This window comes from Panthera pardus, unplaced genomic scaffold (assembly GCF_024362965.1).
Source record: "Panthera pardus isolate Hobbes unplaced genomic scaffold, ASM2436296v1 HiC_scaffold_11, whole genome shotgun sequence".
Lineage (NCBI taxonomy): Eukaryota > Metazoa > Chordata > Mammalia > Carnivora > Felidae > Panthera > Panthera pardus.
This window is the reverse complement of record NW_026526666.1, coordinates 72,017,855-72,034,620: the sequence shown is the minus strand read 5'-3', so window position 1 is coordinate 72,034,620 and position 16,766 is coordinate 72,017,855. Positions and strand designations below refer to the sequence as shown.

The 16,766-nt window shown below is 45.7% G+C and overlaps 1 protein-coding gene across 10 annotated transcripts in view; it reads right to left on the bottom strand.

The window, feature by feature from the left end:
- ERI3 (ERI1 exoribonuclease family member 3) overlaps positions 1–16,766 on the bottom strand; it is a 127,965-nt gene that overhangs the window by 48,323 nt on the left and 62,876 nt on the right. For 9 of the 10 annotated variants that reach the window (XM_019429018.2, XM_019429015.2, XM_019429017.2 and 6 more), the window contains one exon: positions 14,114–14,186. The exons of the other annotated variant lie outside the window; for it this stretch is intronic. In XM_019429018.2, the coding sequence (XP_019284563.1) occupies positions 14,114–14,186 (73 nt within the window). The remainder of the gene's footprint in view (positions 1–14,113; positions 14,187–16,766) is intronic. 10 annotated transcript variants of the gene reach the window in all.

Here is a 16,766-nt window from a genome sequence, read left to right as displayed (position 1 = left end):
CCCACATGGAGAAATACACTTCATTTTTTTTTAAGTTTATTTATTTATTTATTTTGAGAGAAAGAGAGAAAGAGGGAGAGAAAGAATCCCAAGCAGGCTCTGCACTGTTAGCGCAGAGCCCAAAGTGGGCTCCATCTCAGGACTATCACATCATGACCTGAGCAGAAATCAAGACTCAGATGCTTAACCAACTGAGCCACCCAGGATCTCCTGAAATACACTTTTTAAAACACAAATAGACATCCATTTACACCTGGTGCACCCTCGTACACACACAGACAGATCCCCATTAAATAGGTGTCACTCCCAAGAGACCTGGAGTGTGAGGCCAATCCCTATCCTTCCCCCATCACTGACTTTCATTGACCATACAACTAGTAATGGCTGGTATGTGTTTGCCTCAGCCTCCTGCTCCAACCAGGCCAGACCAGAGGAACTGCCTTCAGGTGGTATCTGCTATGGGACAAGTGACAAGAAAGAAGCCAGGAAAGGAGAAAACCTGAATTTACATCCTGGTCATGTGGCCTTGAGCAAGCTTCTTAGTCTCCATTTCAGCACCCATAAAACAGGGACAACAGCTCCCTCCTTGCTGAGTAGCTGTGAAGATGAAATGTAATAAGTGTGTAAAGCACCTAGCACAGAGACTGGCACCAAGTGGGGCTCAAAATGCTGGTGCTCTATTATAGATACTGACAGATGAGGTCTGCTTCCCAGAGTGGCAGCAGGGCAATGCGGGAAGGAGAAGGGAGGCAGGGCTGTGACTCCTGCCTTCAAACAAGTCTCTTTGTCCTTTCCTCTCCTTTTCTGTAACTCCTTCTGGGTTCCGGGGTCCAGAGAAGCAGTAACAATAACAACAACAAAACAAAACACAAAAAGAAAAAAATGAAACAAAACAAAAGCCTGGGAGAAGGCAGAGTAACTCATGGTTCCTTTACTTCTCTCAGACTTAACACTGAGTGTTAACGGGTCAACCTCTCCCTCGCCTCGTCTCTCTCCCCAACTGCCCTCAGCTCTTCCACAGTATCTCTATGCCTCTACTTATTCCTGACATCCCCTCTGCTCATCTGACTCTGTGGATTGGGAATTCTGGTGGATTCAAGAATGAGATCTAGTCCCTATTCTCAAGTGGCTCGTGGTCCTGCACAAGGACAGACCAGGCCACATAAAATAACCAAGAGGTGTGGACCTTGGGCTACTCTGGGCCCTAGAAGCTAGCCCAAGGGTTAGAGTATAGGCTCTAGGGGTGCCTGGGTGGCTCAGTCAATTAAACATCCAACTTCAGCTCAGGTCATGATCTCATGGTTCCTGAGTTCAAGCCCCACGTCGGGCTCTGTGTTGACAACTTAGAGCCTGAAGCCTGCTTTGGATTCTGTGTCTCCCCCTCTCTCTGCTCCTCCTTTGCTCTCTCTCTCTCTCAAAAATAAATAAACATTAAAAAAATATAAAAAAAGAGAGTACCGGCTCTATAGTCAGGATGCCTAGGCTTAAATCCAAGCCCCAAATAGACCCAGGAGAGCTCACACACTCTCTTGTTCTCAGAATTCACTTCCTCAAGGACACAAGAGAAAGACAGAGGAAGGCCCACAGTGGGACCAGGAGAAAGAGGCAGCCTCACTTGACAGGGCGCAGACTCTGAGCAGCAATCAGCAAGAGGCAGACAGATCACGCAGCGGGCCTTGTTGCAAAGACCTGCCATGAAGGACACTGCAAGCATTCCAGAGTAGAGGTCGACTTGAAGCAGCGGCAGGGAACTTCACTGAGGACCCCAGCTGCCATGAGCTGAATGCTTCATCTGCTCCATTTCCCCTTGTGGCCACTCTTACCGGGGATGCAGAACAAGGTGGGCTAGCTCCCTGGCCAAGAGGGGGCTAGGTTACCCACCCACACACCAAGTGTCAGCACTTTGCTAAAAGCTTTACAAACATGACCTAATGGATTCTTCACATTTGCAATTTGCCACGTTTTGCCGTAAGGATGTGGAGGTCTTCTGGCACAGCAGTGTTGGACTGCCCAGCGCCAAAAATGCTACAAGGCATGGTGCCCTCTTTCCCTCCCTGCTATCCTGGGCCCATAGGTTCTTTCTTCCCTCACATGGACACGAACATGGCAGTTTTCTGGAGTGACTGCCCCATTCTTAGAAGGCAGCTTAGGCTGTATCCATCTAGACATCGGGCAATGGTACCTTACTGTGCTAGCTTGCTCTCATTTCTCTGGGAGAAGGCATACACATGGTAGGCCCACATAAGTAGCTTAAAAAACCTGAAAACTATGGTACACAGTTCTCCAATCCAGCAAGCTGCCGCACCCCTCCCAGCCTTTGTTTATACTGCTCCCTCCGCCTGGAGTGCCCTTCCCACCCTGTCTCCTGAAAACTTTCATGGCCCAAGTCAAATGTTTCAGTGACATCTTTGTTGACTTTCTCTCCTACACCCCAGAGGAGATACACCTCCCTCCTCTGCACTGGAGGCAACAAGAGCAATAAGAGCACTGTATCTGGAGTCTACTGCCTAGACTCGGGTACCTGTTCCATCACTCACTAGCTGCTGAACCTTGTGAAAGGTACTTTACCTGTCTGGATGTCAGTTTCCTCATCTGTAAGATGCTAATAATACTACTTATCTCACAGAACTGAGAATTAGTGAGTGACTTCCTATAAAGCATTTAGAGCAGTTACTACTTCATTATTATTAATTATCTCTACTGTACAAAGGAGGAAACCAAGGTTCTGAAAAAGCAAGTAGCTTGTCTGAGGTCATACAGAGCCAAGAACTGTCTGAAGGTAAGTGTGACTTTGCACTCCACTGGACAGCAGCCATGCTGATGGCAGCTGGAGTCAAGAACATGAGATGGTCAACTCTGCTCACTACCTTCACACTAAGGGTAAGCTAGTCCACAGATGGCATGAGGCTCTTCCTCGCTGGTGCTCACGCAAATTCTGCTGGGGGAGCCTCTTTTTCCTAGCTCCTACACACAAAGTCTTCTATATCTACCTTGCACTCCTCTCTCCTTCACCCCTATAGCCTAGTCACATCAGTCCTGGTGGTCAGTACGAGGACAGGGGAAGAGCAGAGGCCCAAGACAACTCTAAGAATGGGTACTGTTTTTCCTGTTCTACAAAGAATGATACTGAAGCTGAAAGAAGTAACTTTCCCAAAACCCCACAGCCAGTTAAATGCAGTCAAGATTCTAAATCATGCCTCCTGGACTCCAGAGTCTACATTCTGTGTGTCAGGTATTAGTCAGATCTTTTGTAGGTTCAGAGAGGTTAAGGAATTTGCTCCAGGTCACACAGCTTAGTTGGTAGCAATGTTAGAAGTTTGAGCCAGACTCGTCTGGTTCTAAAGTTCTCTCTCTTGCATTAATGGTCTCCAGCCTATGAGCTACATCCCCAGGGGCCGGTGGACACACCAAGCACCACCTGAAGACTAAGTGAAGGGCATATCTCACATATAGCCATACCACTAATTTACGCAGGTTTATGCAGATAGTGTTGTAATTAACAAAATACAAATCCACTTGAAAGCCAACCAAATTCACTGCAGCTTTTCTATTATGTACTTCCCTTATCTTACCTCTAAACACCCAAACCCAAGTTCCACCAAGTGCTGAAAGGGGAAGGGAATGTCTGTGAAGTTTTCTGACATAACTAAGAGCTCCATGTACTCTGCCTGCCTACCTCCCTAAGAGCTTTCCGAAACCACAAGTAGGCACCTTTCTTAAGGTACTTTCCTGATCCTTAGTTACAAATGCACAGTAGAGAAGTGTCTTTGTGTGGAATAATTGTCCAAAGGTCATTAGCAGTAACAGGAGGCACAATACCCCAGGACTTGTGACACATGAATGTTAAGAACCAATGCCATCTCTAGCAAAGAGGACTCAAGTCCTGAGCTATGAAAGGAAGGAGTCAGGTTAGTGGGTTTCTGTCTTTCCAACCCTGGCCTCCAACTCCTTCACTGCCCACCTGCCTAAGATATATGGTCTGGGGAAAAGAATACTCCTAGTAGGGTTCAAATCCTAGCTTTACCTCTTCCTGGCTACGTGCCCTTGGGCGAGTTACTTAACTTCCTTAAGCCTATTTGTTTGAGAAATCTGGCAGGGGAATAGGCATCTGGACTCTGGAGCTCATTAGTCCAGCCCTGTATTCAGTGTGAGTTCAGTTGGTTCTTGTTGATACCTAGTGTGTGCCAAGTCCAGTGCTGAGTACTCGAAATACAGAGATAGATGCCATGTATACCCCAAAGAGTTCACTTTAGCAGGAAATACAAACATGGAAGCAGATAATTACAAGTGGATGTGATACACTCATTATAAAAAGTACTGAAACCATACAAAGGTGATTGACTATTTCTACCAGGGGTGGGAGAACGTCAGAGAAGCCTTCACAGAAGAGGGTTTTGAAGGATGAACAGGAGTTTTCCCAACACACCAAAAAAAGGGGGGGAAGGCAATGTAAGCAAAGGCAACAGAATGAGCAAAGGGAAGCAAACAGTCCCTTTGAAGAGTACACTTGAAGAATGGCAAGAAGTTTGATATGGTCAGAATGTTAGAGGGACAGGAGATACAAAGATAGGGATGCTGCAGTGAGATACTTAATCCAGGGCCTTGGGTACTTTGCTCAAGAGAAGGGATGGGCCACAGCCTTCCATACCTACCCACTTGGCTCCAGTGCTCTTCCTGTCAAAACAAGCACACTGCAATCCCACCCTTTCCTGTGCCTTTGATTTAAGAGTTCCTCTCCTGGCCCTGACAGTAAGGCATTTCTGTCCCACAGATTATAACTCACTCTGGGCTATTATTCAGCTCCCCAGCCCTGGCCCTGCTGCAGTTAGTCCAAACATAATATCCTTCATGCATATATTATCTGTCTCCCTATTATCTGGAATCATTTCGGAATTAAATTTCAGTCCTGCAATATTGGCTTCAGGAGCGGCGCGCTTTATGGGCTAGTCAAAGGTTAGAATACCAATCAAAATAACAGTGCCGATGCAGCGAGACATTTTAATATTCCAAAACCCGGTAATTGTAAAAGGACATAATATTTTTTCCCTGATTACCCCAAAGGCAACACATGTTAACAAGGCGAGGGAAGGAGTGAAAGAAATTTCAGAGTTCAGACAGCTGTAAGACATATTTAAAGGAAAAGCCAGGCAGGGCACTACACCATGGGGGCAGGGAGATAAGAAAGGAGACATTCTCTCTAGCTCCAGCTGCCCCTGATTCCAAATACAGCACTATTCCCCCTGCTACCCTAACTATATCCCAAGAGCTCATTCCCAAGGGCAGATGTTGCAGAGGGGAGGAAGAAAGGAGAAAGAGCTCAGGATGTGAAGTCTTGAGGCCTGGGTTCTAGTTTTGGCTCTACAATCTAGGTGCCTCTAGCCCCCAAGACCAGCCCCTCCAGGACCTGAGCATCAAATCCAGCAGCAAGCACTCCAGGCTGCTCTCCCACTCACCTCTCTTTGTCCCATGCTTGTGTCCTCACCTCTCCCTCATTTATACCTGGTGCTCTGTGTCCTGTCCTCTGTACACATATTTCTTCCCAAAGACAGCTAGAGGCCCTGATCTACCTGGCTGAGAGCGGGCTCTCCCACTAGGATAGCGGCCCATAATTGTCCCATGGACAATGCTCTGTACTTTGGATGATGCCAAATACCTGGCCATGGTCTGTCTGGTTCTGACCATTACTGGTCCGGAAGCATGTGTCTTGTTACAGCCCTCTCGCCCTCCAAAATAAAAACAAACACCTTGTAGGGACTCCAGACCTCCACACCCCTCTCTTGGTTTTCGGGGGTTTTTTGTTCTTGTTTTTTGCAAATTAGCTTCTGAATAGCCCCAATGGAGGGGTTCTGCAGCTGGCACCATGTAGCCACCATTCCATAAAGAGTCCTAGCCTCTGTCAAGCTGCCTATAACTTGACCAGCTTTATCCCCTTGGCTCCAAAATAGTGACCTGACCAACAGACTTTCAGATCTGTTCACTCCTGATGGCTTCCCAGCTGACTGAGCCCACTCGCTGGAGCCTCCAATCTGCATCATCCCGACCTGCTGACCTGCCTATGGCCCCCAGCAAAGAACTTCATTAAGGCCAAGAATTTATTCCTCCATAAGCCCTTAATTTATTACTGCACTGATTGGGACTCTGAATGCTCCAAGGTCAGGAAAAGTCGCACTCAATCGTAGACACCAACCTTCCCTTCAGCAGTTTTTCCTGCTGTCTGCTCTCAGGGGAGGGGGGTGGGGGAGACAGAAATGCTTCTTGGAGGAATGCTTCTCCTTTTTGGAGGGATCCAAGAAGGTCTCCTCCTCCTTATTCTCTCTTTCACAGCTGGTCCCCACCCCATCCTCTTCAGAGCACCCAGAAATGACAACCAGGTAGATAGCACAGATGGCAGAGGAAAAGTAGAGCAGCAAGCACCATACCTGGTATATCCGAGTCTGTTAAATTCTAGGTGACGCCTCCCTACAACTTCTGAGCATGACTGCCTGAGCCCTGTCTGCCAGGACTGACTCAGAATCCTCCTAAGACTGTCTGCCTGCTTTCCCAAAAGCCCACCTGAACAGGCCCGGGGGGAATTCCAGACCAAATGTGACTGTATGTATATGCATGCACTTGCATGGTTTGGTCTGAATGCGCATGAACTATATATGTATACGTGGAGGCATATATTTGTATATATACTTATCCCTATGTGTCCATGCATATGCAGTGAGAATGTATACATTATGCGTGCATGTGTGTATACACATACTCACTTCCTTATGGAAGTCTCATCTGAGTTACCCATTTCTTGACCTCTTATTTGCACTAACATTTTCCTCCACCCAATCTTAGTTACTCACTCCCACGGGCACACTTTGGAACCTGCCAACACCAAGAACTGCCCCATCTCTGAAATCACTAATTCAGATACCCTACTCTAATCATAATCTCCTATCTTTCCATGTGGCATGCTCGACTACACCTGATACACCTTTCCTCGTCGTGGTACAGGGACCCAGCTACTTTTTCCATATCCGTCAGGCCCCCTGCTATTTTCTCTTTCCTCGGCATCCAGCTGAGATCTCATAGTTCATCCCGGCAGTATCTTCAACAACTCCTTTGTTCCTTTCATCACACTTCTTGGGAAAGTCTCCACCCTGGATGAATCTAAATGTATGCTCTCGGCATCCCTACAGACAGGCAGCGGAGCTCTGCTAAAGAAAAGTCCTACAACTGAACGGAGTGGTTCCACTAGGAATTAATGCCATCAACCTAGACGGGACTCTCAACACTGCCTAGAAATCCTACTATACTTCTCAAGTCGGCTCACACTTCTTTCCTTTACTAAAACTACAGCAATCCTTCTGACTTTCTACAAGCCTTCCCAGTCCTCTGTTATTAGTTACCAGCAAATGACTCATCTACTTCACAGAGAAAAATAAAAGCCATCAGATGGGAAATACTTCAACTTGCCATCAAATCTGCCAACCTTCTGCATCTACCGCATCCATCTTCTCCTTCCCCCTCACAAGACAAGGGGGTCCTTCCTCCTGCAGACAGCCAGTTTCCATACCACCGTTTTCTCCATCCCATCTTCTCTCAACATCTCTCACTCCTATATCTTCAAACTTTCCTAATAGTGCCTACAAACAAGCACATGTCTCCCATCTTAAAACGTGTCACCTGCCTCAACCCCACACTTGCCCCCTCATGGTTCTTGTCCTTTCTCTCTCCTTCAAAGCCACATTTCTAAAAAGGTTAAAATTTCTCTGTCACCTCATTTACTCCCCAATTCACTCCAATTTGGCTCCTGTCCCTCTTACACCATCAAGCGTTTTCACCAAGGTCACCAAGGTCCTTGTGTCTCAGTCTGGTGCTTGTATTTCAGTCTTTCTGTTATGCGGCTCTCCGAGAGATGACCAGTCCCCTTGTCCTGAAAACTCTTTCTTTCTGTGGTTTCTGTGGCACCACACTCTCCTGGTCTACCTCTTCTCTATCACTCTTTACTCTCTCCTTTTTACCCTGTTTACTCTCCTTAGCACAAAGAGTCAGGCAAAACTAAATTTAAGTTCTACCTCTGCCATGTCGTGGGACACTGAGCAAGTTTCATCAACACTACGTGCCTGTTTTCTCAACCTTAAACGTGAAAAATAGAGATATGCAAATAACAGATAATCATTTCAACAAGTAATCAGTATAAAAATTAATGAACTGTTGTGTATTTAAGTGTGCAATTGACACTTACAATACATCTCAATTCAAATGCTAAATCATCATCAGAAATACTAGATCTGTATTTAGATTTTAAACAGTTAACAGTTGAAAACGTAAATTCACCAACCCAGGTTGTTCTAAATATACTTCAAAGTACTTCAAGAAAGTGTAGTTACATTTAAGTTAATGAAACTGAAATAAAATGAAAAATGTGGCAATTATACCGGACAATACAGGTCTAGCACACAAGACGCGATCAATAAACAAGAACTTTTACCACTGCTATCGGTGACCACTCCTTCTTCTCTATGTCTGATTCTTCCTCCTCTATCTATCAAGTGTAGGTATCTCTCAGTGCTCATTCTTGGCTTTGCTCTCTTCTCACCCTGTATACTCCACTCCCATGGCTTCAATGATCACTCATCCACCAAGAGATCCCCTGAATCTGTACCTCTTAGCCAGACCTTATCCCTGAATCCCATATCTTTATATTCAACTACCTCCTCAACAGCTTCACAAGAATGTCTGAAAAGCATCTAAACTCTGCATGTCCCAATTCATCTTCTCTTTTAATCTATAAACTTCTCCTTCTTCCATGACATCAGTACATTCATTCCAATTCATCCAGTTCCTCAAATCATAAACCTTAGAGTCACTGTGGTTTCCTCCTCCATCATCAACCTTCACAGCCAATCAATCACCATTTTGTATCTACTGTATAGTCAGTTTTGCTATAATACTGGTTTTAAAAGAGCAAATTCACTCCAATGCAATGTATTAGTAAACAGTTGAGCATAATGCAAATTTTGCATTTGTTTATGTGTGATTTTGTCCATACGCTATAAACACAGGAAAGTATACCCAACTAAAGAGAGCTGTGTAAGAATATGCAAAATATACACATGCTTACACTTCAAACAGATAGCAGCTTCCTAGATTGCCACATGTATTATACACTGCATCCATCTGGCTACAACTTTCCAACTGATTCCAGAGAACTCTCTTTCCACCACTTCATAATAACTCCCAAGTTGCAACCTTTCTCATGCCCACTGCCAAGCAAACCTCAGGGTTTTTTCAAGGTAGAGTGCCATATTTATTGTAGTATTTATGTATTTCTTAACGATTTAACATGTGTAAAATTATGCTACCATTTTTTTTAGATTCCTATCTTTTTCATATGTCACTGATGAAGTTTGTGAGTATTATGCTCCTAACCCCATTTTTATTGCAACTTTTTCTTACAACTTTTCATAGCATGGTGATTCTTAAAAAGGTCTATGTTGCACTATAGCAGAACTGACTATACCATTTAACACTGTAAAATCAATCCATGTCTCTACATTTCCACTGCTATAAGTTTAATCCCAATAATTATCAACTTTCACCTGGACTATATAGCAATGGTCTAATTCTGTGGTTCTCAACTAGGGGACAGTGCCTCCCCATTCCCACCCCTGTCTAGGCCCCTGGAAATGTATGTGTACATGGCAGGGAGGGAATGTTTTTGGTTGTCACAATGACTTGGTGAAAGGCACTACTAGCATTCAGTGAACTGGGGGAACAGAGATGCTACAAGCTCAGCAATGTTGCCCATACAATGATTTGCCATCTTAACATGCCAACTATAACCCCATTAAGAGAAACCAGTACTGATCCCCCCATATCAACTCTTAGCGCTCTCTATACTGTATCCAGAAAGAGCTTTTTCAAAATGCAAATCAGATGATACCTTTCTTATGTTTAGTGTCCTTTAATAGTTTCCCATTACCCTAAGGATAAGGATCAAAATCTAAAGTGTGACCTACAAGCCCCTGCCTCCTCCTCTAGTTTCATCCCATGCAACTCTCCTCTCTTCCTCACACTCACTATGCTCCAGACTATCATTCATTCAACAAATAATGATTAAACATCTACTGTGTGCCAGGAACTTTTCAAAGTGATGAGGACAGGGGTGCCTGAGTGGCTCAGTCGGTTAAGCATCCAACTCCTGACTTCAGCTCAGGTCACGATCTCACAGTTTGTGGGTTCGAGCCCTATGTTGGGCACTGTGCTGATAGCACAGAGCCTGTTGGGATTCTCTCTCTGACCCACCACCACTTGCGTGCACTCTCTCTCTCTCAAAATAAATAAATAAACATTAAAAAAAAGTGATCAGGACAGAACAGTGAACAGAGGAGACAAAAATTCTCCATTCTCATGGCACTTACATTCTAGTCCCATGAAGCTGCCAGGCTTCTCCTTATCTCAGGGCCTTGCCACATGCTTAGCTAATTCCTACTCATCCTTCAGATCTCAGCTGAGACACCCTTCCTCAGGAAACCATTCTCTGACTGTGACCCCCTAAATCAGGCCCCCTTATCAAATGATAACACGACTCAGGACTTACAACACAATTAGAATTATTTAATATCCATCTTTTCTGTTATATCTCCAGGCCTGGTACAGTACCTAGAACACAGAGGGCACTCAAGAATATGTGTTTATTGGGGCGCCTGGGTGGCGCAGTCGGTTAAGCGTCCGACTTCAGCCAGGTCACGATCTCGCGGTCCGTGAGTTCGAGCCCCGCGTCAGGCTCTGGGCTGATGGCTCGGAGCCTGGAGCCTGTTTCCGATTCTGTGTCTCCCTCTCTCTCTGCCCCTCCCCCGTTCATGCTCTGTCTCTCTCTCTGTCCCAAAAATAAAAAAATAAAAAAAAATAAAAAAAAAAAAAAAAGAATATGTGTTTACTGATGAAGATGGGTATGTTTATATATACATATGCATGTGTCTTAATGCTTTATGAATAGGAATGTATAAGTGTATTTGTACCTGTGTATATTGCCATGTATTTCTGAAGGTGACTATGTACTATGTGAATATATATACACACCCATTTGTATGAATGGAAACATACATACAATTTTGGGTATGCCTCCTTGGGTATATTCATTCACATGAGTAAACATGTGTATGTTTATGCATGCGTGCATGCGTGTGTGTGTATGTGTGTGTGTATTCTTCTGGCTCCTCAGTGACAGCTCTGACCTCCTAGAGGGAGCTGGGAGCAGGGCCCCAAGTCTTCTCTAAGCTGACAGTTCAATAAGAGTATAAGATCATTCAATGACACTCCAAATGTCAGCAAACATTGGCTTGCTCCACTCTGCTACAGGGGAAGTAGGTGGAGGAGGGAGATGTGGAAACCTGGCTGCTGAAAAACTGTTCTTTCCTGATGCAATGCACACCATTTCTGGACAGGAGAGGCCTTCGGAAATGGGGATAGTGAATTCAGTCCCAGTTCACTCACTGGGCAAGTCTTGGTGACCAAGACCGTCCCTACTTTTTCCATGAGCAAAGTTCCGCTATTGGAGTTGAGCAGGAGAGGGGAAGGAAGGAAAGTAGGGAGGAAAGAGTAAGATCAAGTACAGGAGAGGGCCCTGTAGACAGCCAGGGCCTGGGTCACACAGGGGGTAAGAAAGCATAGAATAATACACTGCATAGTACCCATGCAACCCTGGCAATGCCCTCTCTGGCTTACTCTTATTGTTACTCTTTTTAAGGGAGCAGGAATCTTTGTGTGGCCTGTACTAACTCATGTAGTATAAAGGTCAGACATGCAGCCTCTCTGTCCTGAATGGCTGCTCACAAGGACTGGCCCAGAGTTTGTAATTAAGTCATCTTTCCTGCTGGATCCTGTGGCACAGCTGGAACATGATATGGCTAGAGGGCTGAGAAGGGGTTAGACCCCTCTATTGCCACTCTCCTCATGCCACTCTTATTTTTCCTAGACCTGCTCAGTTGACCTACCAAGAAGCAATCACAAGGCCAACTGGGAACAGAGTCCAGTTTCCACTTGTACCCATTTCCCCCTCTATGGCTCAGCACAGTCTGGCAGAGAACCAAGCGGAACAGGCTCAGGACAGCCTGCCTCCAACCCCTGCAGCATCAAGGTAGCCCTGAGTGGCAATGTTAACACACGGGTCGGCTGTTTTCCTGCCTCTCTGCCAAGGAACCTGGAGGCAGGGAGCTATCCAGACACCAAAAAGTCTAGTGAACTTCACAGAGCAATTGTTCAGGTCAGCGCCTGCCTCGCCTGGCCGGGCCTTCACATTGCATTTGCTGAGGCCAGCAAGCAGCCTCAGATGCACTCTGACAGCTGGCATGCTATCTTCAGGAGCACAGGCCTAGCCACACCTTCATGCATAGCCCGCCAAGCCCTGCATGAGAGGGCCTCTGTGGAGCCAGCTCTCAAAGATCAGTCAGCCAGCCAGCAACTATTCACTGAGCACATACTCTGTACCCACCACTGACCTGGCTACTGCAGACACAGAAAGGAGCCAGCCTCAGTCTCTATGCTCCAGATGGACATGTCTACAAGGAAACATATTTGGACTCAGTTTCAACACTCAAAGATCACAGGTATCCAAAGGGTCAAGGAGTCTCAAGATAAAAGACTGACTGCTGAGCTTCCCAGAAGAGGTGATACCTGAGCTGAATCTTCAAGAAGAGGGAATGTGCCCAATGAAAATTACTAAGGGGCACTTCAGACAAAGATAAGGCCACAGGCCAAGACCTGAAGGTAGGACAGAGCCTGGTCCCCTCAGCCAAAGATGGAAGTTAGTAAGTAGCTGCTGCTCAGGCCCAAGAGACATCAGCTGGAGAGGTGGGTAAGTGTCAAAATACAAACAAGCCAAGGACCAGGTGTGGAGGACCTGAGTACCAGGGGAAAGCAAAGGAGTTCACAATGTTGCCACAAAGAATGGCTGCCCTGAGACCTATGGAACTAAGTCCAAGGTCATTCTCTTCTACTGTTCCTCCACATGCTCACTTAGCTCCAGCCCACACACACACCAAAAGAATGCTGTTCCTCCTGCTGGAAAGTCTTCTCTCCTCTTCAGACCCATATTCCACCTTCCTTGAATGCCCAGTTCAAGACCCAAATCCTCACAATACCTAGTTTTACCCTTCACTGGCTTCTCTCTTCTCTAAGGCCCCCTGGGAGCCACTACTCTGATCTCTGGTGTGTTCTCTCTTCTCTGATTTCCTGGGAGTCACTAAGCTAACCAGCAACATGGGGTCCCTGAGGCGTTCAGGGCTGTTGTCCTTACATCAGAAGGATTTATGGGTGTGAGTCTCCCCAGTGGACTGGGCCTCCTGGAGAAAGGATGCCAACAGAGCAGAGATCTTGGGAGTCTATTCCTGTACCTTCTTTCTTCTGCTTACCTAGTGTAGCACACACTAGGAAAGTAGTTTTCTGGGTAATTCAACCTCTGCCAGGCCCCAACTTCATAGCTACACAGGGTTTCTCCCAGCCCACAGCCCCAGCACCCACTCCCCAGATACTTGGTGTTGTATTAGTGTCAGTCTCCTTCCTCAAATTCAAAGGGAACTGGGCTCTATTGTGCACAGTCCTTCTCACATGACCAAGGCTCTGCCAGGGCTAGGCAGGACCACAGCCAGCCTGAACCAACTCTACCTCTCAACCACATGGAGATACCAGGGCCAGTCAGGAGGGTCAGAGACCATACTCATGACCACATCAAATAAGTATACTTTCCCAAAGGCTTAGCTAGTGCCACATCTCTCCTAAAGGAAATGTAGCTCATCTCAGTGATTTAGTTTTGAGCAAGAATCTGGAAAATTCCCTTCACTGGGACTTCTCTGCATACCTGGATGACACCACATAGGGCAGTATCATACTCTACCCCTCGGCCTGGTCCCCAAGCAACTCCCCACTCCCAGAAAGGGCCCACAACCTTACAGTGCATGTTAACTAGGGAAGAGGAAGGAAGGACGTTGAGAAAAGAGAAGAACAGAAAGAAAAGGAAAGTGATGACAACAAAAAGAGAAGAATAGAGATGTGTAAAGAAAGCAAGAGGGGACAGGATCTGATGCACAGGAAACCCAGAGGAAGCACCAGAGTGGGGCTCAGAACACAGTACCTTTTTCAGATTAATCCACTGCTTGAAGTAGTCCGCCACTGGCAAGCCCAAGTACTGGCACTGACCTGGGAGCCTACAAGAAAGGGAAAAGAGAACAAGTTGGGCACACCCATTGTCCCAGGCATGGAGTCTGAATCTAGGAAATGCAAATAGACCTCAGAAGGCTACCCCATTAGTCACGGGTCCTACCCTGCCCAAGAAAGGCTCCCCACCTCTAGCACCCTAGACACTGGGCTCCAGATCTAAATGTGAAAACTTGGGAGACTCTTCAAAATACAAGCAGCTACTATTTTCTGATGGCCTACAATATGCTAAGGATCTTACTTACAGTTTCACATGATTCTTCAGAACGACGTTATGAGGTAGCTATTGTTGCCTACATTTTACAGATGAGAAAATGAGATTCAGAGGGGTTACCTAAGGTCCCAAAGCTAAAAAATGACAGTGCCAAGAAACGAACCCAGGTCTGTCTCACCCCAAAGCCTATGTTCTTTCCAATGCACCAGTTTGTAGCTGTTTTGTTACAACAGAGAGGCAGGGATATAAGACAAGAGGAAAGAGAAAAGGAACACGTGGAGCTGGCTAGACAGGGGCTTCAGTTCACCCTTAAGTCTCTAGCAATAGGCTTTTTGCAGATAGAGCAAACCATGCAAAAGGATAAGAGCTCAGAATTTAACCCAAGAGCCTGTTATTTTTTCTTTAAATTATAATTTATAAATGGTCTTTCCCTCTAGATATAATGTTTACCCACATAAATCCATTCAACCATTTACTGATGTTTAATAATAAACAGGCACTTAAAGCTCAAAAAGTTAAGACTTAGCCACTGCCTATAAGGGGCTCACAATTTGTTCAATGGAATGGACAATAAAAGAAATAGACTAAACAGCCTTAAGTTGGAGCACTGGGGTACATGAAAAGATGGAGGAAGATACCAAAAATATTAGCTGGGAAAGATCACAGAACTTTCTTGCTAAGCTTGGCCATAGGCAATAGAGAGGCTCTGAATAGTTGTGATTTACATAGATTTTTCTGGGGCCAGCAAAAACAATACACTAAAAAAGCTGGGTAGTAACTCAGAGACTAGACAACAGCTGTAGAGGTAACAAGCAAGGAACAGATAGAAGAGACGTAAAGGAGGCCTTGGCCATCAAGTGGGATGCAAGGCCCAATGAGAAGTGGTAGAGCCCAATTCAAAGGCTTATGGCTTGGCTGGTTTCATTCTACTCAGAATCAGACACAAAGAATGAGGCAGGGGCATAGAGAGGATATCTGACACCCAGAGCAGACCAGTATTTAATCATCATTTTTATTACTGTTTTTAAATTCTCTGCCTAAATCACAGTGACTGCTTACTACTTCACCTCCAAATACCACAGAAGGAGGCACAAATTTGGGAATGCAGTTTTACATACATGCATGGCACATGGCAAGCACTCAATATCTACTGAGTTCAAAGTGTTTAGGAGACATGTGGCAGTGGGATGACATCTAAAGGGGCAGCTGGATATCCACTTTGAGGAGAGGTCTGGATTGGAGATATAAATTGCTGAATCATTAATGTAATTTAAATGAAATTAAAGCCATGAGAGTAGATGAGAGAGCAGGGAAGAGTATGCTGGGAGATGGCCCAGATTAATGTCTCATAAGTTCTACTGAGCTAAAATGGAAATCAAGACCACTGTCACACACATAGAACCCACTACACGCACCAGCCAGCTCTAATTTTGGACTCCCTCAATTCTAAAATTTTTTAATGTTTGTTTATTTTTGAGAGAGAGAGAGAGAGACCAAACATGAGTAGGGGACGGTCAGAGAGAGAGGGAGACACAGAATTCGAAGCAGGCTCCAGGCTCCGAACTGTCAGCACAGAGCCTGATGCGGGGCTTGAACTCACAGACCACGAGATCATGACCCAAGCCGAAGTCGGATGCCCAACTGACTGAGCCACCCAGGTGCCCCAGCAAGGTTTTTGAAAGATGAAAGATAGCCTTAGGAGCTAAAATGTGGTTGCCTAAGGAGAACTATATTGTTTGGATAACTTTCTTATTTCCTTCAATTTTTCTTTTGTGTTCTTATCTTGTTATTTGTGAAAATGCTTGCTGAGCTCAGCTATTTTTGAAAAATCACATTAAGGCCTGTGAGTGAAGGGGGCAACCAGAAGCAGCAGAATCTGCAAAGGAACAGGTCAAGAGGTCTGGCCAGGAAAAAGCAAGAATCGGGCCACCTATCATATTCACCCTTAGCCATTCCCAGTGTCCCCATTCTTTTAGATGACATGGATCAGGAGTACTATTGGCTGGGCTAGCCCTGGCAGCAGGGTGGGTAGGAGGCTCCCTCTTCAGCAAGATTTCAAAGGTAGACATTTCTACCCAGGTAGGAAGGGTCTAGCACAGTAGGATCTTGCCTGATCTTCTAGGGGGAGGATCTGTACCAGAGGGGCTACATCTAAGACAGACTAGACAGTCAGGCTGGATAGGCAGCCTCAGATATGGCTCAGCAGCAACCCTGAGTGCTATCTGTATCCCATGACTGACTAAAGCAGAGGAGGATGGGACTATAATTCTCACCCAGGCTCTAGTCACTTGCAGATACACATAAAGTTTGCAGACTCACAGGCATTCAGGTTGTTGAGTCCTCCAGTTTGTGGGTG